Source organism: Pyrgilauda ruficollis, unplaced genomic scaffold, assembly GCF_017590135.1.
Source record: "Pyrgilauda ruficollis isolate IOZ18807 unplaced genomic scaffold, ASM1759013v1 scaffold6, whole genome shotgun sequence".
Classification (NCBI taxonomy): Eukaryota; Metazoa; Chordata; class Aves; order Passeriformes; family Passeridae; genus Pyrgilauda; species Pyrgilauda ruficollis.
In genome coordinates this window covers 15,430,533-15,455,294 of record NW_024527710.1, presented here as the reverse complement: position 1 = coordinate 15,455,294, position 24,762 = coordinate 15,430,533, and the positions used below count along the sequence as shown (strand labels likewise).

At 47.5% G+C, this 24,762-nt stretch overlaps 1 protein-coding gene across 1 annotated transcript; it reads left to right on the top strand.

Annotated features, from left to right (window-relative positions):
* The first annotated feature begins 551 nt into the window (after positions 1–551).
* On the top strand, positions 552–23,598 carry FYB2 (FYN binding protein 2). The gene is given in 19 exon segments (XM_041483191.1): positions 552–632; positions 3,838–4,552; positions 5,479–5,673; positions 6,731–6,764; positions 9,745–9,833; positions 10,558–10,586; positions 11,752–11,783; positions 12,597–12,681; positions 12,973–13,126; positions 14,986–15,106; positions 15,207–15,250; positions 15,526–15,595; positions 17,431–17,514; positions 18,756–18,784; positions 19,563–19,623; positions 20,153–20,245; positions 21,917–22,001; positions 23,289–23,445; positions 23,561–23,598. Coding segments are annotated over 19 exon segments (2,196 nt in total).
* The last annotated feature ends 1,164 nt before the right edge of the window (positions 23,599–24,762 follow it).

Genomic DNA, 24,762 nt, shown 5'->3' with positions numbered 1-24,762 from the left:
GGCTGCAGGGCTGTGCTGGAGCAGAGCACAGGGATCATGCTGGGCTGAACCGCCGGAGCTGGCCTGGAGCAGCGAGGGATGGACCTGGTAACTGCTGGGGCTCTGTCTCTTCTGCAGCTGGCCCGGGGGAAAGGATTTCTGCTTGGTTTTCTGCTGCTGATCCGTAGCTTGGGGCTGTTCTCTCCATGGAGCTCCTGGAGCTGTTTATCCTGGGAGTGAGGTGCGCTTGCATTGCCGCTCCTGCTCTGTGTGCAGACCACACAAATACTGCTTTGCTGCCCCAGACAGGGGCTCCCAGCGCCTGCTTTCTTCCCCTTTCACTCTGATATGAGCTGCAGCTGTGCCTCTTACTGTAACAACAGGCTGAATTGGGTTTTATTGATTTATTTTGGGGGAAGCCGGCGGGTTAATGAGTTGATAATATCTGCAGTGTGCTCTCCTCAGCCTGCCCGGGGTGCCTGGGCTTGGCTCCAGCAGTCCCCTGCCAGGGCAGAGGGCAGCACAGATTAAACATTTACCCACCACAGCTCCCTTGGGAATCAAGATAAAGGATGGAGTAAACCAGAAAAATTCCAGGAGGGGAACAGGCAGTGCTTCCTCTCGGCTGTCCGGCGTGCCACGTCTCAAATGGGGTTTATGTTCCTGTGTTGATTCATTTTAGAAAAGCAGCTTCAGGAAACTAATGAGAATTAGTTTGATTTAGTTAATTAATTGAAAAAAGAAGGCTTTGGGGGACCTTATTGCAGTATTTCAGTACCTGAAGGGGCTACAAGGGAGCTGGAAAGAGACTTTTGACAAAAGTCCTGGAATGACAGGACAAGGGGGATGGCTTCAAGCTGAAAGAGGGCAGGGTTAGATCAGATATTAGGAAGAAATTCTTCACTTAGAGGGTGGGGAAGCCCTGGCACAGGTTGCCCAGAGAAGCTGGGGCTGCCCCATCCTGTAAGTGTCCCAGGTCAGACTGGATGGGGCTATGAGCAGCCTGGTCAGTGTTGAGTGTGCTCACGGCAAGGGGTTGGAACAGGTTGATCTTTAAAGTCCATTGCAATCCAAACCACTCTGGGATTCTTAATTCAGATTCCTTTTGTTTAGTCCAAGGTATCAGCACAAACCTCCTGCTGGTGCTCCTTCTAAAAGGTGCCCTTATCACAGGCTTAAGCTGAGCTTTATTCTGCTTCCTAGACTAATCTTGATGATAGAAGAGCACTTTATTTATAGGGAGAAAATATGGAAAGTTTCTCTGCCCCCTGACTCTGTAGTGCTTCTGTCCCCTGACTCCTAAATGCTCACAGCTTTCCGGCCAGTGGAAGTTTGTTTCCTTTTTTCTCTCTCTTCCCCTCTCATCTTTGCGTGGGCTTTTGCCAAATGTAGCATTATTCACAGTCAATTATTTGGCCAGATGTAGCTGTAATACACATTGTGAGCTTTTGGCAGGCCTTTAAATTTATGAGTGTGCTCTCCCTGCTTGTCAGCTGGTCTGATTTTCGGGGGACCTGAGCCCTCCCTGGGACACTGGGACTCCACGTGTGTCCTGCCTGTGACCTGCCCAGCCCTGTGCTGAGGCTGAGCATCCCCCTGGGCCAGCTGAAAGTGTGTGCATCAAACAGGAGAGCTGCTTGGATGGGTTTGTGGTTTGAAGCAGCCCCAGCTCTGATGGAGAATTATCCCTGCAGAGACTGGGAGAACTCACTGCACCTTGGAGGGTCTGGCTAAGCTCGGCCCTGTGCAGGGAAACAGCACTTGCAGGAGCTTTTTGGGGAGGGATGGCTTGCCCAGCTGGGTGTGGGGGTGCAGGAGGTGGCAGTTTAACCCCATGCACCCCAGCAGCTCTCTGTGTGTGGCTGGGGGCCATACCTGTCCCTCCTTCCCATGAGCATCCCATCAGGCTGCACTCCCGGGGAACCATATCCTAGTGAGGGCACTGAGTGCATTGAGCACAGATAATCTCCCTCCTAACTGGGCAAATCAGCTGAAGCTGCCTTTTCAAGGCAAGAAGAATAACAATTTGAGGGGGGGGAAAGAAAAGCTCATATCCATCCCACTTTAATTAAATTTAGTGCCAAGCTCGTGACTGTCACAGCCCATTTCTGTCACAGCCAGTGCCAGGGAGAGGCCTGACCAAAAACCCCGTGCCTGCCTCGCCTGGGGCACACTGAGACAAGCAGGTACTTTTCCTTTCCCTTTTCTTTGTCTCTGAGGGCACTGATGAGGAATTGTTTGCTCCAGTAAAGAAAATCAGCACGGGGAGGTAAACAGCTCTGAACTCTTCAACCACTGCTGCAGCACTGCACAGCTCCCTGCCATTGCATTGGGGCACCTCACTGCTTTATTTTCTGTCTGGCATCGCTGGAGGGATGGGGTGCATCTGGGATTTTTTTAAATTTTTCCCCCCCAAACCTGATTCATCCTCCGTGTGCCTCTGGAAGCTCCATTCCCATGGCTCACTGCTAGATCAGCCTGTCTGGGCAGCTCACACGGCATCAGGCTGCTGACCACTAATATGAAATATAATTGGAGCAATTCAAACCTCTCCCCCAAGGGCTGGTTCTTTACATCATGTACTACCCTGTGAAAGTAATAAAGTCAGTGAAAGGGGTTATTCAAGAGAAATTGTCAGTGTTTAATAAATCGTGCAATTAAATGCAATAAAACCTCAGTATGCTATTCATCTGTTCTGTCTTAACACTTAAGGCTGGAGCTTTTTTCAGAATAACGAAGTTCTGTCCTAGATAATTTTTTCCAATTTCCTCATTAGACAGGTTCTCGTGAAGCCTTGCGCTGAACTAAGCTGCCAGAGCAGAGCACCTAATGTAATCATGGCATATAAAAAGTTATAGAGCAGTTCAAGGACTTAAGTAGCTCATAAATTTTTCTTCATATTTTCTCCCTAGCTCATTTCAGGGCTGAATTTAAGCCACGGCACTGCAGGCAAAAATTGTGGTCCCATTTCTCCAGCGTGGGATGCAGGGGAGTGAGGGACTGAAACAAAATGTTCTTTAAGTGCCCTTTTAAACTGCACTGTCACTGATTTGCTCCTTTTCTTCAAGAACCTGGGGTCTGTGTGGGAGAGGAGCTGAGTGTCGTGGCCAGTATCCATCACCTGCACTGGGAGATGCTCTCTGTGTGCCACGTGCTTGGGTTCTGTGTGCTCTGCTTCCTGGAGTGGCATTAAAGGCAAGGGGAGAAGCATCCCAAGAGCCCTGGGTGACCTAAGGGACCCTGAGCTCAGCCAGCACCCTGGAGGAAGAGATTTTGTCCCAGGGGTCATCAGGAGTGCAGCACCAAGGAGGATGTTTAGTGCTTCTCTTCTCATGGTGGAGTTGTCTCAAGGAGGGTGGGGATGGACTGGGCATCTCTGGAGCAGCACTGGCCTCTCCCCTGATTGGTGCTTGTGTACTGAAAATAAAGTGCAGCTTTCATACACAGCAGGTGCATAAACAGCATTGCAGCACCCCTGCCAGGAAAGCTTTAACATTCAATTCAGTGTTTGCCAGATCCTCCCAAGGGAAATTCTCCATCACTGGGTGACACTGGGGAGAAGAAGGCATTTCCCCTGGCCACACAGCTCCTTCTTGCTTTCCATGCTGTGCTCCTGCATTTCCCCCCTGTTTTCAGCTCTTTTGTCTTCACCAGAAGTGATTTGTGAGCCTTTGGAGGATCCTTTGAAAGAGCAAGTTCTCCTCTGCTGCTTTTAAATTTTCACCAGGATGGGCATATCCTTGGTGGCCAAGGTTGAGGTGCAGCCTGTTTCTCCCTGAAAACAGGATGATTGTTTAAATTGCCTGTTGCCACCTCTGTAAGCAGCTGTTCTGTGCTCTCCTCTCTCCCCTCACCCAGGAAGGTGTGACTGATTTCAAAGCCCTCCGAGCAAAATTTCAGAATGACTCCAACTTGGCCAACAAGCCGGGGCAGAAACCTCCCGCGGAGATCACCCCCAAACCTGGCTCTGCAGGGAGCACCACCTCCAGCCCTCTGCCCCTGCCTAGGAGAGAGCTGAGAGTGTCCAAACCTGCCCATTCCACCTCCCAGCCCCCTGTGCTCACCCAGCACAACGCCTTGGCACAGCCTCGGGGTTACAGGGAGCGGACGGGGCACAGCAAGGAGCACACGGGCAGCACCTCGCAGGGAGGGCTGAGCTCTCCCAAGAGCAGCTCGGAGAAGCCTCTGCTCTCCCATGGCACTGACCAGCAAGGATCAAGCCAAGCAGCTCCAGAGGACCCTCAGCTCCTGGATTCTTTCCAGCATGTCCTACAGATCTGGGAAGAGACTTTATCCTGCAAGGAGAAAACAAGTCCAAGAGTCCCAACCCAGCGGGCAGCAAACTCAGCTCCTGCTGCATCAGGCAGGGCCAGGATGGCACCCTCTGGAAGCTCCCCTGGGCTGGATTGGTGTGCCCAGAGGAAGGATGCTCTGCATGGCAGGGGGATAGCTCTTCCTCAGGCTCCCAGAGGAGACAGGAGCTCTGATGGAGCAGGTGCTGACGGTGTGGTGGCATCTGCGTCCTGCCAGTCGGGTTATCGTGCACCAAGAGAGCCACCTCAGCTCCAGAAAGGTATGGAAAGGTGTATTCTTAACACTGAATATAGAAATAGATGAGTGTATGGGTGATCTGGAAGTGCAGGATACAGCAGCAGGAGAGAAAGGCTCCTGAGGGTTGGGACCCTCAAACAAGCTGGCCCATTGGAATGCTCTGTTCTTGCTCTGGAGGTCCTGCAGGTAAGAAATGGGTCTCAAACTGCTGCTCTGCTTGGGTAAGGGGAGGATTCCCCATATCCAACAATTTTTTTAAAAAACTCACTCTAAGAAATTGCCCACATTTTGAGAGTAGGATGAAAAGTGAGGACAGGAGACCATCTTAGTTTTGGTGTGCTTTGGCTGCTTGAAATCCCAAGGTAAATGTGACTTCACAGAGATGTGAAAGGCTGGTCTGCAAAGACAGTTTATTTCTAATTAAAAGAGCTTAAACCTGAATCCCCATCACCACTACCACCACCTCTGCACCCTCCCAGCTTTGCAAAAGGTCATATTTAAGATCTGAGAAGATATTTCTTAGAGAAACTGCTGCTGGGAAATTCAGAGGCTGTGGAGCTCCCCTTGCTGACGTGACTGGGTGACAGGGCACTGAAAACCTTAAGTCTTTGTTTACCCTGGAAAGCCACCTCACCTGGACTGAGCACTGCAGACAGCCACTAAATCCTGGGGGGTTAAACTGTTACCAGCACAGAAAATTGGGCTGGTATCTTATAATCCAGAGGAAGGGAGCTGTCGAGAGCCGAGACCCTATTAGGGTTCACGTGGTAAAAATCTGTAAAAATGGGCATTTCCACTTGTTCTGCCATTATGTGTGGTGATGGGGACACTGAAACTGGGAGGAGGCAGAGCAGGTTAGAAATGTCAGTACAACAACTAATGATCCTACATGGATTTTTGCTTAAATCAGGGCTAATTGCTGCCTGTCCTTGTGCTTCTCTGGAGCAGAATCAGAACCTCCCTTCTGCCAGCCTGGAGCAGGAAAATGGTCTTACAGCCCTGGGAGCAAGTGGCCAAGGATTAAACCTCTCCCTTCAGCTGAATCCCTGGGTCCTGCCCCTGGGAAGCCTCCAAGACCCCCAAAGGTTGATCTCAGTGCTTTCCAAAGCACCATGCCTTTGGTGCACAGAGGAAATGAAACAAGTAAGAGATACTTAGTCTTTTTCCCCCCAGATCTGTTCTGTAGAAAATGAATTAAAATGAGCAGTTTATTGACAGCTGTAAGGCCGCGATTGCCAGCACACAGAAATCAGACACTGTTACTTGTTTATAACTTCTTCCTCAAACATTAATAAGAGCCCAGCAGTTTCAGTGGGGCCGATTTTTTGCTCTTAATCTGGAAAAGGGGTCTGGTTTTCCAGGCTGGACGCCATCCCATGCTCAGAAACCCTCTTCCCTCCCAGCTGCAGCGTGCTGAGAGCAGTTTACAGCTGGCTGTAAAGCAGCAGCAGCTGCCTGTGAGCCGAGCTGATCTTTATCACTCCTCTTCAATGGGAAATGCCTCCACTCTGGAGCACACAACTGTGGGAAGGCACAATAAAATTGTTAGAAAATAAGTCTGCTAATCCCCCCCACTTCTGTTTTAAATACAACAGAGGGAAACGTCGTTAACTGTTCCAACATCAAGAAATGCAAAAGTTCAGTTTCCCATAATAACACCCTATTGATGTTGCATAACAGAATATTCTGGACCACTTAGTAAGCTGCTAAGTGGTGTTTCTTTATAGATACAGCCTTAATTACAGCCAGATCTTTAGGCACAGCTCTTGATGAATTCAAAGGGAGCTGCTTGTGTAAGAAGGGCTCTGCTAAAGTCTCTTTGGCTTTACAGTGCCAATTCTTATTGGTGTGCCCTGGTTTTGATAAGAACGAGAGGGAAAGAGTTTTTCACTGAAACTCTTTCCTAGCCTGCTTGCCCTTTCTAAATATATTAATCTGATGGGGGAACTAGTTACATTTATATGCCATCATCTCCATGCCCTCCCAATATCACCTGTCTCTAGAAAGCCTGAGGTTGTAGCCAGGAAATGTGAAATAATAATGGCAAATTAACAGAGCCACGTCCCCAGTTTGTGCTGGCAGTGCTGTGTCACGCCTGCCTTTGTGTGCAGCCAGGAAAGGCTGTCCCTGTCACCTCCCTTGTGCTCCGGGGGGTGTGGGCTTGCCTTCCAACACTAATCCTGTGTGTCTTTGTGTGCAGCTGCTGGAGAAGAGGATTACCTGAGCCCTGAAAGGTGAGCCTGGGGAGAGGCAAGGTGTGCCTCGCAGGTGATGGTGATGCCTTGTGGAGGCTGACCTCGAGCAGAGGCTGGATGGGGTGAAAGAGTAAAGTAGGTGTTTATGAAAAGGCCTCAATGGATCCACCTTGGGCAGCACAAGAGCCCAGCCAGGGCTGCACCCAAGATAAACCCAAATGGTCCCAAAATGCACGAGCGCTCACGGGGTCTCTCCCTGGGATCAGCTCTGCTCCATGTGCACATTGCAGTTCAGTGTCCAATTCCAGCTCAGCCCCTGCACTCCCATCCTGCTTGTTTTTCTCTCTGCAGCCCACGGGGTTTGTGCTCTTGGGCTGAGATTTGGATCATTTGTCCTTGGTACCCAGCTAGAGCAGGAATTGTTTTGTCTCCCTGCTCTGTGCACAGAGCTCACCATCCCCTCATGTGAAGTCTAGACTTACAGACTAAAGCAGCTCAGAATCTGAAAAATATAAAAGCTAAAACCTGAGGTGTCAATGGGAACATCCGCATCCCATTTCCCCTTCAGCCTGGAGGGAATGGCCACTCCTGGAGGCAGCATCTTGCTCCAGAGGCTGCTCAAGGAGGTGGAAGCGTGCAGGGCCAGGCTGGATGGGATCCTGAGCAACCTGGTATAGTGGAAGGCGTCCCTGCTTGTGGGAGAGGGAAGGTTTGGAATGGGATCTTCTTTAAGGTTCCTCCCAGCCCATTTTGTGACTGTGTGATGAGCCTACATGGCAAACTCAAAGCTGGCAGGGAGGATTGTCTCCTAATGGAGAAAACTTCACCCTTCATTTCTGTTGTGGGCTCTGAAAGCCTCCTGGAGAGCCATACCCATGTGTCTTTAGGTCTGGTTTAGCTGGTGGGAAGTAGAACTCTGCCACTGCTTTAGCTGCACAGTCATCACCCCCACCCCTGCGTGGTTTTTGTTTCCTGTTTGCTGTGTCCTCAAGTTTTGTGTTTTCAGAAAAGAAATGCTTTTGAAAACTGTTGCTGAAACAAAGCCCTGGCATGGCCAGAAGGTGTTGGGGGTTTCTTTGCCAGCAGCAAAGGAATTTGTATTCCTGCACGATGTTGTGGTCCTGTGTTCATGCAGCCAGCACAACCAGGGCACAGGAGCCACTGCCCTTCCTCACCATCCCAGCCCTTCAGCTGCCTCCACAGGCTGAAGTGAGGTTCTTATTGGGTGGTGGTCCAAAATCACTTGAGTTTGTCTGAAACAGCTCAAAAATCTTGCAGACACAATTCTTCTGTACGCGGGGAGATCCTGACCTTTTCTGGTCTCTGACTCGTCACGAGTGGCTGTGCAGCAGCCTGGGATTTGTACAAGAACAGCAAAAGTGGAGGAAAATACTCATACACATGTTTTGTTGTAGTTGTGGAGAGGGGAAATGGAACAGCTGAACCAAAGCAAAGAGAGGGGAATTCTTAAAATACTTTCTGTGCTCAAACAACTCCTCCAGCTATCACAGCAAGTTGTTCTTGACATCATGAGGTGCTCCTGCCAGTGTGGGCTGGTGTTAACCTTTAATCTGTACTTGTCAAAAGAGAACTGGTCAAAAAATAACCTCCTCCAAAGCTGTTCTAGCAATGCAACGCAGCAGGGTTAGTAGTCTTACTCCAACACTTGTGATATGGTCTTTACAGTAGGTCACTTGTGTTAAATATTAACTGTGTGATAACAGGGAAAATTAATTAAATAACTCTGGCATAAAAGCAAAATAACAGCAGTTTGGGGACAGGAATTCCCCTCCTCGAAGCCTCACCTGGAATGAAGCCTGGTCTCTTGGAGACCCTGGCATAGTTTCTTGTGCTCTTGTGGGACAGCAAGGCAGGGACCCCAGTGTGGGGGGCTGCGGGGGGCTGGGGCAGCCCCTGCCATCAGCACAGCCTCCTGCTGGACTTTAGGGGCTGTTTCTTCCTCTGATTTCACTGCTGTCAAGGTGCACCTTGAGCTTCTTGCTCCTCGTGTTCTGGTTTGCCCTTAGTCCTCTGTTGAAGCTGAGTGGTGACAGCGGGGTGATTCCAGGAAAAGCAGACCCTCCCTGAGGGTTTTTACAATTAGCAGGAGGAAGTTCCTGCTGAAATTCTTCCTTCTGCTCTTTCCCCACCTTACCCTGTCCCCGACGTGTGTTACGAGCTGCGTCCTGTGCTTTTGCTGCTTCCTGGCACATTCCTAAAATGCCAAAATCACCACTGTGGGCGGAGGGGAAGACCGGTGGATTCGCCTGGGTAATTCAGGAATGCTGGGTTTTTACCCCTGCATCTGCTCCCAGATGACACTGAGGTGAATTTCTGGAGGAGGGAAGGAAAAAGGAGGGTGGGGAGATGGGAATTGGGCTGGGGAGCCCAGCACTTGAGGCTGTGTGGTGCTGGAGCTGTGGTGCTTGCCTCCTCCTGTGGCTGGCACGTGCCACTCTCGGCGTTGGCATGGAGTGGGTGGATTGATAAACTCAGGAGCAGGACCTTTAAAAGTCCTCTCTGCTATCTCTACTTCCCCTTTTGTTCCCTTCCATGAGAAGCCAAGTGCCAAAGAGTGCAACTGGGAGTTGTTATCAATTTCAAAGTACCTGAGTAGGCTTGGAAAATGCTGTGCTTCAATTTCCTTGTTTTGTTTTTTTGGGTTGGGTTTTGGTTTGTTTTTTTTTTTTTTTTTTTCTGTTTCTTCTTGAGGGATTGCTGTAAGCAGGAGACTCTAACCCTGGTAGGAAGTTTCCTGATGTCCTTTGAGCCCTCTAAATGCAGCCTGGCCTCCCAAAGGACAAGCAGTGGGAGCGTGGAGTTGGGGGAAGGTTCAGCTGAGCCCTGCATCTGCCACAGGTCTCCTCTCCCCCCGAGGAATTCCTGATCTCACCTTCCTTTTTGGAGGCTCACTATCAAAGCACTTGATTTCCTTGTCCTTAAGATGAATAATTTTTTTTCATGCTACTAAAAGGGATGGGGAAAAAAAAAATCTTTTCTCTCTTTTTCATCTTCTCAGTGCTCAACTTGAAGAGCAGAATAATTATGAAGAAACCCCGATGTACCTGAATCAGTCTGGGGACACCACAACCTTGTGTGTCATTGGAGGTACTTTGAAAGGCAGCACTGTGAGGTGAATTGTGTGCTAGCTGGGAGAAAAGCCTTTAAAATAGGGAATAATACAGTTTTTGGTTGAGAAAAGCAGCTGCAGTGGTCTGGGAGAACAAGTATGAGTGTCCTGTCCCCCTGTGCAGTGTGAGGACTCTGGGACAATGACAAAAAATGTCAAAATTCTGGGGGTCAAATGATGCTTATAGTAAAACTCAGTGGGAATATCATAAGACGTGACCCATGTAGAGGAGAATAAAAAGAAGATAGTGGGGCAAACCTCAGCATCTTCTGAACAGAAGGGCACAGACTATGAGACCTTTTCAGGTCCATCAATATTTTTCCCCAGAATAATTTTCTCTATCAAAGGTGCCACTGCTCTGCTTTTACGTTTTCCAGTGTTGCCTCCTTTGGGGAGGTTATTTCTGCCACGTGCAGGGGTTTTGTCTCCCAGTGGGAAAAGGAGCCAGGCAAGTCCCTTGGGGGGCACTGCCACAGCCCCCTGGGATTTCACAGATCCCTGGAAACCGTGGCCAGTCAGGCTTGGTGCTGCAGCCCCCTGAATGCAAACCAGTGCTCAAACAGCAGAGGGAAGGAGCTCTAGGACATGGGGAATGTCTGCCTGGATGCTGAGCATCCCACCTGAAGCTGAGTTTTGCACCTAAAGTGCAGTGACTTTAACATGGACTGAAAATTAATATCTGTTCATAAATATCTTTCCTAGCACCTAAGGCAGAGCCTCAAAAACTCAAGGTAAGTGTCTTGAAAACTTCTAATGTCTGTATTTCTTACCTGCCAAGAATTTCTCTGTGTGCTCTCTGTGAAGACTCTCAAAGAATAAATAAGAAATTGCAGAGGGGACACAAAGACTAATGAGATTCCCAAACATGCCAGTGGGAAGAGTCAGTTCCCTTGATTTCCACTGCAGAAATGAAAGGAAGTGGTAACACCAACTGGGTGGATGTTGGTGGTGGACCAAGTGTCAAGCACCAATATTAAGAATGTGAATTTTTAGAGGAAAAAAAATCCACTGCAATGTTCTGGGATTTCCTGCCAAGGGTGAGCTGGGGCTGGTAATCCCTCTGTGAGGATGTAAAAGCAAAGTTGAGCCAGGCTGCTTGGCTTGGCAGCACACGTGGAGCTGTGGCTCATAAGAAAGGACAGTTGTGGTGGGCACAGCTGTAGGAGCCTTCATCCCCTGCTGCAGGGATCTCTCTGCTGCACATCCCTCCTCTCACTTCCCCCTGGCTGCAGAGGGTGGCAGTTCCCCTTGGCAGGGGGATATCCTGCAGGGAAGCAGGATCCCGCATGGCACGAGGCAGGAATTGCTGAAGCTGGTCCTAGGTAAGCCCTGCTTGGCTGAGCTCAGCTGAGAGCTCATCACCTCATGCCGGGAGATGTCCATGTCCTGGCCATCAGCTCTGGCCCTGCTGAAACTCTCTGTAGGATGTCAAACTCCAGTTTCAAGTCCTGGCTTGCAAAGCCATCACTCTGCCTGGGAAATAGCACAGCTTCCCAAACATAGTTATCTCTGTGTGATTTGCAGAGAGAGGTTCTCTGGCTTGGCTGGAGTCTCATTTTATGGCAGGCTGGGAAATCTTTATTTAAATTTAAAAAAACTTCCTCCTCCTCCTCTGCAAGCTCTCCTTTCTGTAATAGTTTCCATGCTGACCAGTAGCTTCACTGGTCCAACCCTAGCACTGTTTTATTATCCCTGTATAGTTTGTCAATATGTGTATTCCCTGTCCTGCAAAGGAGATGAAATATCCCTGTCTGATGACTATTCCAAACATAAAATACTTCTGGGCTTGCTAAAGAAATATTTCTTTAAATGCTAGTTGACAGCTGAGGCCTTGTATGAAAGCTTGACTGCTGAGAAAAGCAGAGTGGCTGAAGGCTTTCCTCTTCTTTATTCTAGAAACAGAAGATTTTTCCCTTTGCCAAATCCAGGTAATTTCCTTTCCTCTCTCTCTCAAACTTCTTCTAGCCCCACAATTGATTAGGGTTAGGAATCGAATATTGTAACACTCAGTAAATAGAAAGAAATTTCATATATGTCATGACCAAGACAGCAGAGATGATGCTTTTCTTTGCCAGCACTCGTGGTTTCTAAGACTGTTTTCATTCTAAAGCATATCTGGAGGGGAGATTGTAAAAAATTGCACTTTCTATTCCTACTGAAACCTGTAAACAGGGAGAGTTATGAGCCTCTCAAACTGGGGCACCTGGTTCTAGGTCCAAGGCAAGGCAAGGTCCACTCTGAATTCCACCCTACAAATGTCACACTTCGAGCTCCTTGTGGTGTGCATTTATGGTCTCTGTCTGAAGGCTGGGTTTTTTGGTGGTGATTGAAGAGTTGTGTGATAAAAAGGGGTCACTTTTGTGGGAAATGTTGTGATGCTGGGGGAAAAAAGGTACCAAGTCCTGCATTCTGTTGCTGTCTCTTCTTGCCTCAATCTCAATACAGTGTGGTGAGAGGCACATCGTGTGATCCAGGTGCCACCACAAATGGATCTATTTTGTCCTTTCCAGCTGTGAGGAAACAATCATATTAATTTGTCTCTCTTCCAAGAATGATTTGTGTTATCCCTGAGTGACCATGGGCCTTTAGATTGCGATTTGCCCTTACTTTACTGGTGGTCATTTGGGTCATCTCCCTCATTCAGAGGGAAAATGAGATACTTGTTTGGGCACTGTCACAGGGCAATGTGTTTGTGACTCTGCTGAAGTGTCTGAGATCTCTCTCATTTCTGAACATTTCAGTCCAGAAAGAGCTCTAACAGAGGATGAAAAAGAGGGAAAACCAGGTCATGAAAGAGCAAAATTGGAGGAGAACAGAATGTTTGAGGTATTGTGTCCTTGAGGTTAATTTCAATAATTACTATAGGATGCCTCTTCTCCTGCTGTCCTCCCTCTGTTTGGGAAACAGTTGAAACCTGAGCCCTGAATCCCAGGGGGTTTCACCTTCTCTTTTTCTTGTTCATCACTCCACTGCTCCAGCCTGAAAGGTTGCTGGGGAAGGGTGTGAAACTGTTTTAAGTCCACAGATAATTGATATTCTTATGGATGTGTAATAGAAATATACCTTGGAAAGCTGTTTCTAAGGACTGCACTGACCAAACCCAACGCTGGATCCCAGACAGGTGGAAGTGAGTACATGTCTCCCACCAGCCATGCCAAGGCAGAGGGCAGAGGTGGGCTGAAGGTTCTGCAAGGGAAGCAGGATGTGGCCAGTCCCCAAAATTCGACATATCTGACCCCACCAGGGCTGGCAAAAGACAGAGCAGAGCACTGTGAGTATCTCATTGCGCCACTGAGTGTTTCCCCAGTCCCCAGCCCCATCTGCTGCCCAAATGTCTCTTCCATATGGGAAATAACGTTAAATTTGGATGCAACTCTTGAACCAATTTAGTTAAACCGGGGCAAAAGGTTGCCTGAGCGTTTGTATTCTGGTCTGGATCATTTATTTTGGCTGTGCAAACACAGCTTCCTAAGTTGGTTGCCCGTCCGCGCTGCTCCGGCCGAGGTGTTTGTTTTTCCAGCAGATTGCCCTTATCCGTGAGAGCTGAAATCCATCTCCTCTGCTCCTCGTGATTTATGGAGTCTCAGGAAAGGGGCTGGCCAAGGCTTGGGGTGGAAATGCACGTGAGCAGGATGAGAGCCTGAAGGCTCCCTCTGTGCCTGGCTGGGATGGGTGGTGGCTCCTTGCTCCATCTCCTCGTGGTGCCAGGCTGACTTTGGGCTCCTTCTGTCAGGATGCTCTGAGGCAGTGACCAGAGCTGCTGACAGGCACCTCAGCTGCACAATTAAACCAAATCACATCCCCTCTGTAAGCACAACATCAGCTGTGAATGTTCATGGGTCCTGTTCTGCAAAGGCTCTGCAGGCCACAGGTGTGATATGGCAGCATTTCAAAGATGAAAGAGAGAAAAGTAGCTCTGCTGGGCTCTGTGGACAGACCAGGAGTGTGAAGGAGAAAGTGTAAATTGACTGTGACCGTGGTTATTTTTATTGGTGTGGTTCTCAGGTATTTCTTTTTTTTTTAATTATTATTATTTTAAATCACCTCATAATAATTTTCTGGTTTGGTTGGTGTCTGTTCCTGTAAAAGGTCTTGCTGGTTTGCTTGACCTTTGAACAGCTGGAGGTAATTTCTGTTGGGATTTTTTTCCCAAAGTACTCCTGGTGACCTCCTGCTTCAACAGAGAGGCTGATTTGGAGAACTGTTTGGTCCACCCCTGCCTGCTTTTCTAATTTGCTGAATTTGGATGTTTTGCAGAAGTTTTGGTCTTTAGCTGGGCCATATTGAGGTGGTGCCTGTGTCCAGCAAGATCTACGGCATGAGTCAGAATGGTTTGGGTTGGAGGGAGCTAAAAGATCCTCTCATTGCACCCCTGCCATGGCAGGGGCACCTTCCAGTGCCCCAGGGTGCTCCAAGCCCTGCCCAGTCTGGCCGTGGGCACTCCCATGTTAATTTACAAACTCTGTCTCCTTTCATTTGTGTGGCTGTGGTTCTGCATTGCTCCAACTCTCTTAAGTCAATTTTGAGGTTCTGACATTGCCACTTAAGAGCTCTCCATGAATAACCTGTTTCTAACCTCATGAGGTGCAACCCCCAGGCTTGATTCCAGCCCTCAGTGAAATCCATCTCAGGGATGCTCATCCTCCTTGGGTCCTTTCCAAGGTGTTGATTTACAGGTGTATTCCAATGGACTGGTTCATTATTGGATCTTAACATTTCCACCAACTGTGCCAAGCTTTCCCTCCAATCACTTCTCTGGAGATCCAAGAATAATCTCTTGGATGCTTTTAGCTGAGGAAGATTTGGGTCAGAGCTGCCACAATTGAAAAATCAGCAGACATTTTAAGTTTTTTAAACATAAAATATTTTTATGACTTTTAAACGTTTTAAAGCTACCAGCTTGGAAAATTGTTCACTTTTGTTTCTTGAAGTGTCTCAGAGCAGAGAATTTCCTGGACTCCTAGAATGGAAAATATATTTGTAGGCTTTTATTTGTTGTGTTACCCTCAAGAGCTGTCCTTTCTCTGAGAGGAGCTCCTCAGAAAAGCTCCTAAAGCAAAGTTAATTTCATTTATTTATAATTTATTTCATTTATTTCTTTCATTTATTTATTTATAATCTCATTTCCAGGGCACAGCATGGGCATTGGGGCTCCAAAGCCAGAAGGAGCAGCCTTGGGCCAAAACCCTGGGCAGTCTCTGCAGGCACCAGAGGACATCTATGATGATGTTGAGGAGCTGCAGGACAGACTGTGAGTGTGGACCTGGGTTCTTGCAGTGCCTGTGCCTAGGAAATGTCATTTAAAATCCCTCCTGCAGCAAACCCCCCCATGTCACACTTGTGTCTTCCAGCAGCCACGGCTCAGATGCCTCCAGTTCCTTCACTTCAGACAGCAGTAAGTGGGGAAGCTCAAACAGAAGCTGCTTTTAATTTGGGCTGGTTCCTGGGAGATGCTGGGAACGGTTTTGTTTCACTTTCAGCACCCACAGTGTCTCCTCCTGGCTGGGTTGCTCTGAATTCCCATTAAAACCAGTGGGGAGTAGTGTACATTCATGGAATTCATTTGAGCAGCCCTGAAGAGTAAAATGTGAAAGGTCTGGGTGCAATTTGTCTAGCAAACCTCACCTTATTGCTACTGAACTTGTCCTAATGGCATGCCTTGGTTTTAAGTTTCAGGAAACAGCTACGAGGAAACATATGAAGATGTTGAGATTGGGGGTGATAACCCAGCAAAACCAGAGTAAGTTGCAATTTCTTAGCCTGTGTTTTGAAATTCTGGCCATTCAGCCTTGATCTCACATGCCAGGTACTGGCTGGAAGCCTTTTTTGGTTTTTTTTGTTCTGACTTAACTGCAGAAAAGTTGTGTGGGTGGGTTTCTTCCCTTCTTCCTCCCTCTTTCCCCTTTGGCTAACACTTCAGGAGCAAAAAGTCATTACCAAAATTAAATCCCAGAGCAGTGAGGGGGATTTTTCTTCCTGTAACACCCTCCATCCTTTGGAAGTACTGCCCTCCCAGACCTATTTCTGCATCCAGCACACAGCACAGCCTCACTTGCCTTCTCTTCATTCAAAGTGTTGCTCAGCTGTAGCTGAGAATTGGCACCTTTTCTGTGGGTGCCAAAAGAGGGGATGCTCAAGGGACAAACTGTCCCCACCAAACTGGACAAAATGCTCACATTTGAGCTCACAGAAGGCTGGAGAAGACCCTGATGTGCTGTAACTAACTTGCAACCTGCCCTTTTTCATGTAGCCTCTCAAGACATTTGCTTCCACGGGGTGTGTTATAAAACCAATGAGTTTTGCAGCCTCGGGTTTATGCACTGCCCGATGGATTAGGAGGTGTAAGGTGAATTTTAGTTGTGTTTTGTGTGGTTCTCCACCTTCATGCAGTAAAAAGTTGCCTTTGTAAGGAACAGGGACAGCATTTGGGAAAGGCAGATGTGGCACAGGATTGCTTGGAGTGCATCTGGTGGCTCTCTCCTGAGGAGCAGCGTGGGAGGAATAACAAGGTGTTGCGGTACATCTGTTTTTCCCTTACGGATGGGAAGCTTGCATCTGCATCCCAGTCCAGCTTCCACGTGGATGTACAGCCTGTGTGTGACAGGGAGGGAGGGAAAAGGGGAAAGCTGAAGCCCCTGGAGCTGACAGGATGGTTATTAAAAGAAGGCAGTGTCATTTCTCTGCAAATTGTCCGTGGGAGCCGCGTGGTGGGGGAGCAGCAGCTCCTCCATCCTGAGGGAAGCGTGTTCCCAGATGGATCATGCACATCCCCAGCCCTGGGAAGCACATCCCTGCCTCTCCTTCACCCCTCTGCATGTGGGTGCAGAAGTTAAACTCTCCTGCTGATTCACGAAGGGACCAGTGCACCTTGCTGGGGCTGCAAAGGAATTTCAAGACCATTTGGGACCAAATTCACAGGTTTCAGAGGTCAGGGTCCTAATCCCCAAACCAGCCTTTCTGTGATCTCTCTACTGATCCCACGTGCAGGATTAAGTGTGCTGAGACACATAAAGGGTTTTTAATGTCCTTGTGCAGGGGTAATGCTCCCCAGGGGAGGACCTGGGTTGCCTGCAGGTACTTTACAAGAAAATTGCAGTGTAGATTTGCAACCCTTTGTAAACTTCAGAGAGAAGTGTGTGCCATGGACCCCCCTCCTCAAGGGCACACACAAGAGGAATGTGTGATGGAGGGTGGCTCAGAAGGTGCCCCTGATGGCCCCTTTAATGGTCACTGCAATGCTTCTGGGTAATGCTGCCCTTTCCTCAGGAATTTTCACTCCAAAGAAACCTGGGTCACCCTCTAGTTGTTGGGTCAGGGGAGAACAACTTCAATTAATACAGAAAAGTTTAAAGCTAAGCAAAGATATGAGCTTGGACTTAATAATTAAGCACCTTTTGCTGTGCTGGTGCTTATCCCAGTGAGTCTACCATCCATATGATGCTGTTAGCACTTAAATTCTTCTTCTGAGTGGAGGTCCAGGGTCTGCTGCCCTTCCTTTCCCTGCCTCAGGATCTCTGGGGCTGCTTCTGCACCTTGTGTCTCTTTTCATTTAAGACATGTTTCTCTTTTGGACAGAACAGAAAAACAAAAGAGGTTTGGAAACCTGTTTAAGATAGAAAAGTTGAAGCTGAACAATTTCAGGCTCAAGGACAACTTAAGGTAAGAAAATGCTGGTAGTCCCACCCCTTCCCCCCTTCAAACCTGAACATTTCTCCTGGCAATTATTGGAAAGCAGGAGGTCTAGGAGTAAGGAATACAGCTTGGTTTTTAGGCTTTTTTTTTTTTTTTGAAAACTTAGGCCAAAATTGCTCCTATCAACTCACTAGGAGCTACTATGGCAGATGTGGGCAATGGTCCATCTGTGCAGCTTCTCCAGAATCTCTGGCATCAGGAATGTCCTGGAGCTGGTCCTACAGCAGCTTCCAGGTTTTCATAGATTTTTCTGCTGCCTTTGGTACCTTTCTGATGCCTCAGCATGACACAAGGTGCACAAGGGAATGTAGGAAGGTGAAACCTGCTGCTTTGACCTGTGAGCCAGGATGAGGGACAGCCTTGTTGGTGTGGGGTTTTATTCCAAGTTCCAAGAGCATCTGCTGGAGAAGTTTAACCGTGAGTTTTCATTCTAACAGGGTGAGGAATATTGTATAACTTCCTACAGTGCCTTTTTGGGTATTCTAATATTCAAAACTGTCCATAAGTTTCCAGGGAAATTGCCTTTTCCTCAGGTGTGCAGAGCATGCAGAACCTGTCCTCCACTGCTGCCAGCAAGGGCCTCACCCTGTGCACAGTGCCTGAACTCCAGGAAAACCCTGCCTTTATTTCTTTGGGAATTCCTGGTTAAACATTTCCTCTTTCATGTCAGGAAGGTTCGTTTCCCTTACAAACCTTTTCACACAAGATGCCCCCCAGCAGCTCCTTCAAATATAAATTTCATTCTAGGGAAAGACCCACCAGGTTTTGTGCCATTCTCCTGTCTCAAAGAACCCTTGAAGCTCCTGAAATAATCTTAGATATGTACAGACATTGCCACCTTTAAATCCCTGGACAACCCCTGGTGTTGGCAGACTTACAGGAAGGAATTACCACTGACTAAAAATTCCAACTGTCCAGCAATCCCCCTGCTGCTGAGAAGGGCAGCAGGAGCTTGGACTGTTCTTTGGATGCAGTGTAGATCTTTCCAGCTTGATGAACACATGGCTCTTATTGTTGTCAGGATGGAAATGCTTGTGTAGCAAGGGATATCATTTTGGGAAGTGCTGTTGGTACCATGGAGCCCATACACCTCAACCTGTCTCTGTCACTTCAACAGCATCACTGACAGCTTTTTGGGGCTCCTCGTGGCTTTTTGGGCATTGTTGATGTGCAGATTTGCTTCTAAAAGCCTTTTTTTCTATCCACAGACTGGTTTCCATTTCAGTACCAAATTTAGGTAAGCACATACCTGTACCTGACTCCTGGGGATTTGTGTGTGTTTGAAGAGCCAAATGTTTTGTACAGTCAGCATGGTGCACTGTGCCTTTCTGAAAATCATGTATTGTGGAGCAGTAGCTTTGAAGACTTGATAGAGATTTGTGTTTCATTTGAGAGTGGGGATTTTGCTCATTTTTGGGTGGCTTTGCTTTACAGAATAGCATTCCTCCTGCAGATCTGGATATATCCAGGAGGTAAAGTGTGAAACAGTCCATGCAGAACCACTGCTGGCAGTGGTATGTGAGCCCATGGCACTCTAGCTTTACCAAAAAAACCAAAAAAAACCACTTTACAAAGGGTTTTACTCTTTGTAAAACTCTTTATTCCTGCCTGCTGGAGGGTCAAGTTCATCCTTTACATAAATTGGGTGGATACAACCTCAGACTTGAGGAGGTGCTGGAGGGAACATACCCAAATCCTGGTGTTGGGAACGCTGCCTGGGCTGGCTGCAGTGCAAAGCTGAGGCTTTGCTGCTGCTCCTGCTCCATCCATGGAGCTGGATGGCCAAACCCATGCAGAAAACTGCCATAAACACAACTAACCAACGCAAGCATCACTGCTTGTGCTGAACTTTTGCTGGGTGTTTGGGAGCTCCAAGGCTCCTTTTGCATTTCCTTGGCCCCTTTGGGTTGAGTGACAACCAGCAGCCCCAATTTTCCTCTGCAACAGATTATTTGGAGTACCAGGCTCAGAGGGACATCTCCTAATCATTTTCTGTCCTGCTTTTTGGTTGGCAGCAGCTGTCTCCCAGGAGGACAACGTGTATGATGATGTCGAGGCGGGGCAGACAGAGACCAGGTGAGGAGGATGCCCTGTCCTGGCCGTGTCCTCAACCCAAGGAGATTTTCCTCCTGCCACAAACCTGTGCCTGGTACTGTAACCTACTGAGGGTGATGATCTGGTTGGGATTCAGTCCTCTGGAGACAGTCCAGGTGCCCTCCCTGTGTGTGTTTAATTTGGCAGGATCTGTTACCCAGTTAGCGCCAGAGACGTGAAAAGGAGGGAGCAGCTCCCTGAAACACGTGAAAAATCAGATCTTTTTCCTAAGGAAGGAAAACTCCGTCTCCCAGACCCGATTATCAGCCCCGTCCTGGCAGGCTCCCTGTCAGAAAAATTACTTTTAATAGGAACAGCATGTCCTGGTGTCTTGCTGCCAGATGATTGCGGTGGCTGCGCGTGCTGGTGTAAATCACAGCAAGTGTTTGCATTTCACTGCAGGGCGTGGGGGGAGATGGAGAAAAATCCCTGCTCTGTAGGCACAGGGGTCTGGGGAGGGGACACAATCTGCTGGGAAAAACCTGAATTCCTGCTTGTCTGTTCCTCTCAGAGGGAAGGATGACAAGTACAGAGTCCGGATGCCAAAACTTCGGGTGGCGAAGGAGTACAAGGACAAGAGGAAAAGCATTGATGACGTGGAAAGGTCTTGATTTCCATTCTGTGTTCCCATTTTTGTCTGACTTTGTACACATCCCTGAGTGCTTTCAGGAGCAGGATGTCTCTGATTGCACAGATATTTTGTGTTGGTTGATAGTCCAGGGTCCTTTCCCTTTGAAGCCAGATTTCAGGAGCCTTTGCAGAAAATATCTCAAGGGTGAAACAAACCCTTGGATCTGAACTGAGCACAAGGAGAGGATACCCAAAGGTCTTATCCTGGTCTTGTCATGACTTTCCACTGAGCTGAGCCAAAATTTGTTACTTGCTATATATTTGGCTCCTTTTTGCTATTTTAGTAGATTTAGATTACATTTTTTGAAGAAATTCCTCCCTGTGAGGGAGGTGAGGCCCTGGCTCAGGTTGTCCAGAGAAGCTGTGGCTGCCCCTGGATCCCTGGAAGTGTCCAAGGCCAGGCTGGACAGGGCTTGGAGCAAACTGGGATAATGAAAGATGTCCTTGCCCATGGCAGGGGGTGAAACCATTCTATGATTGTAAGATTCTGTGATTTTGGCAAGAGCCTTGTATTTTCAAGTATTGATTATTTGGGCTGATTGCATTGACTCTTGCTGTGCTATTTGTGCATAAAAGCATTTTTTTTTATTTTATTGGTGCTGCAAAAATTCACATGGAAGTGGGAGATTTCCTTTCCCTTTTAGATCACAAAAGTGTGCATCACAATGACCTTTTTCATGACCAAATACCTGGGACTTTGAATGTAAATCACAGACCCATTTTTCACGTTCTTACCACAGAGTTCCTGCGTGGGGCTGCTCAAACACCATTGGCTGTGCTGTGCAAAGTCTCAGATATAACTTTACAGACCATCAGGGAGTCCATGCAATTTCAACCTTCCCTTAGAGATCACAGGTGCTGCCCAAGGAGGAATCTCTTCACAGCTTAAAAGTCCCTAATTTCAGCTCTTGTTTCCCTTCCTCTTTAATTTTAAGTGCATCAAAATGAGCCAGGGATGAATAATTTATTACAATTGGGTGGGGGGTTTTTTGGTTGGGTGTTGTTTCCTGTCTCAGTTTTAAAATGAATGCTACAGCTTTTATTTTGTATATCAGAAAGAGTGGCATCCCCATATGCAAGGAATGTCCCACTCCCTTTAAGTGGGTTATAAGAACTTGTTTTCCACTTTACAATGCCATATAAATGTCTGCTTGGGGGACTTTCTCCTCTGTGTGCTAAAAATCCCAAAGAAAATCTGGAGAGCTGTGTCAAACCCCACTTCCATAAGTGACTCAGGATGAGAGTTATCTGGGGACCCTTTATTTCTGAGCATAAATAAAACCAGAAGGAGACAAACTGCTGGGGGAAAAGTCAGTTGTTGACTTCCATAAAAATGGGGCTGATTTGAACACTCAATAGCGAGTTCATTTGTTCCCACGCTGCTTACAAACCAAAGGGAAAAAAAAATTATCCCAAATGGAGATACAAAATGGCTCAAGTTGTGCCTCACTAAATTTGAGTTGTCTATTCACCCTTTTCTGAAAAATAGGGATGTGAACTTCATGTGCTTTGCTATTCCAAGAGTTCCTTGCAGACAAGGCTGGAATTAGGCTCTGGGTTGCAATTTCAGATGTGCCAGGAGTTATTTAAATGCAGCTCAGAAATGCTTATATGTGTGTGCGTGTGTGTCTCTCTCTTGTTGCAGAAATATCTTCAAATTCAAGAAGAGCAGTGAAGAAAAGAGCAAGAAGATGGACAAAGAAGAGAAGTTCTTCAGAGAGACATTTATGGTGCGTGTGTTTCTGTCTGTGTCAGGGGAGGAAAGCAGCTCTGTGGCTTGTTTAAAAGACTCATTGTTGGCCCTCAGCTGTGCTGGGAAAGTTTTCCCTTGACCTGTTGCCTTCTCACCTAATCTGGGGTTTCCAGAGGAGAAAGGCAGCTCTGTGGTTGGCTTAAAAGACACCTGGTGGAACCTTCTTGGTCCTCAGCTGATGCCTTAGGATTTAGCTTTTATATTTTTCAAATCCTGTACTGCACTACTGTAAAACACTAAACTCCATATAAAGCATCAGTTAGCTGTCTTCTCATTTTGGTCAGACAAAACAATCTCTCTAGGCCTGATATTCAAGAACACCTTGCTGCCTCAGGCCTGAAAAAGTATAGACCAAAGTGAACTGAGGGGGAGCAAACTGGTGCTGAGTTATCTCCTCACACGGGGCACCAATTTGTTGGCTTAAGCCCTTTTCTGACCAGAGATGGGGCAGCTGAGAGGCGTTTTACAAACTTTTATTCCATTTTCAGTCTCATGAGAAGGGTGAGACAATACAGGTGTTATAATTCACGCCATCACAATCAGAAGCCAACTATTTCCTAATGCCAATACACCCTAAGTGTTTCTTGGCCTATCAGCTTTAGCCACACCATGCTGTAAATGCCTTAAAGCCAATAATCTAAAATTACCCCTCACGGGTCTTACTACAATGCATCTTTCATGGTTCTATTTCTCCAAAGTATCTAGTGTTATTTGCAAGGCCACCCTTTGAAACTTGTTTCTAGTTCCATTTCTCTCTCAGCAATGTCTGTCCTACTCCACGGCATTTCTAAGTCAGCATTTCTTATCTCAAGGTTTGCACAAAGGCGCACACTGCGTGAGCCTTCTGCCAGGCTTCGAGAATTCTCTACAAATCCATTTCCCACAACTACCTGAAGCTGTAATTGGAGGATGAACTGATACGTAAATGGACCAAACTTATAATTGTCTGAAAAACTCATGACCACCATGTGTCTTGGGTGTAGCCTCTGGAAGGCTGTGAGTGCCCAATATTGAAGGCCTTCAGTGAATACCCACTTTAATTCTCTTAAATTTGTCTAACCTCTGTTTTAGGTAGCCACTTCAAGGCATCAATCCCACTCCCCTAACTGAATCTTCATCAGAGGCGTTGCTGTGATTTTTCTCCCCCTTCCCCCCAAAGCCTCGCAACCCCCTCCTGAAATCCCCTTCCCTCCCTCCCCCGTGCCCCCACAAGTCTGCACGCACAGATACAGAATAACTCCCTGAATTGCTGCCTGTCCCTCAGTACCGCAAGGAGATCCGCGTGCTCGCCAGGGCCAGCGCCGCGCGCTCGGTGCGCAGCCAGCGCCGCGCCGACCTGCCGCTCACAGCTGGGGAACAGCTGGATGTCATCGACGCCTCGCAGGGCCACGCCGTCATCTGCCGCAATGCCCAGGGCAGATGTGAGTCTGCAGCCCGGCTCTGGGTGACAAACCACCTCCCGAACCGCGGCGCGTCCTCCGCGCTCGGCCCCGTTTGGCCAGATTTTAATTCCTTTCCTTTTTCCTCCTCCCTCAGATGGGTACGTTCTGGTGGAGCACTTGAACTTCAGGTAATCTCTGATTTTTTATTTATTATGATGCATATTCTCCTCTCTTTCCTGTGTGGGGATAGCTGGAGAAATGTACTTAAAACTTCTGAAGGCAGGGGGAGTTAATGTAAACAGCCAGTATTAAATATTAAATAAGTATTTCCAGTTTTGCTCTGCTGCTGGACAAGTTTCCAGCCCAACTGCAGCTAAAAAAAGCCCTGTCCAGTCATGACTTGTGTAAATTGGAGATTCCTGACTTGCCTTCAGATATGCCATATTAATCCACATCTGCTGCAAACATGGGCCACTCGGTGTACCTTGCCTTGCCAAAACACACCCTTAAATTCCCTGCTGCAGCATTTCCTTGCATGCTCATGCATAATTCATAGAAATTAGTCTCCTCTTACCCAGGTGGGCCTTGCTGGGAAAATTCCTTTTTTTTTCTTTGAGACAGACAGTACTAACTGCCCTGAGAGCTGCTCTCCCCTGGAGCATCCCTGAAGGTCTCTTGTGCTTCCTGCATCCGTGACAGCCCGTGTTGGTCAACTGTGGGGTGATGATGGGAATGTAAATAAAGCTGGAGTTTTTTACTCTGTTTAATGTGTAAGAGATGTTTCCTTCTTTTTTTTTTTCTTCTTTTTTTTTCCCCTGCCATTTAGAGCATGTCTTCACTGATTATTAGTTATTTTCAGTATTTCCCACTTTTTGGAGTACCTTGTTGGTCAGCTCTGAAACAGCCATTATATTTCTACATTTTAAGAAAAAGAACAGTGCAGTTTAGTTGCTCAATCTCATTTCTGTCAGAACTGCAAGTTTCCCCAAAAGATTTGCCCCTTAAAAAGCAAACCATATAAATTGGAACTGGTTCTGGTCTTAAAAGTATTGGGAGAAGTAGTATGTATCACCACTCTTGCTGTGTTAAATATATAAAATAGTGGAAAAGGTGACTCATTTCTGTGCAAAAATAATATGAAAAAAGAGTAAATAAAGCATTCAGTCAAAAATGACTTTATTTTTTTAAGCTAACTTAGGCATCCCAGATATGTAAAAGCTGACTCCTGGCTCCCAAGGACTCGCAGCAACAGGGAATTACCCAACAGTTGCCCCTGTGTTCAGGCTGCTCCCTCTCCACTGTGGGCCTGGCGGATGATTACTTATTTTCAGAAAAATGCCCCTAAATGTAGGAAGA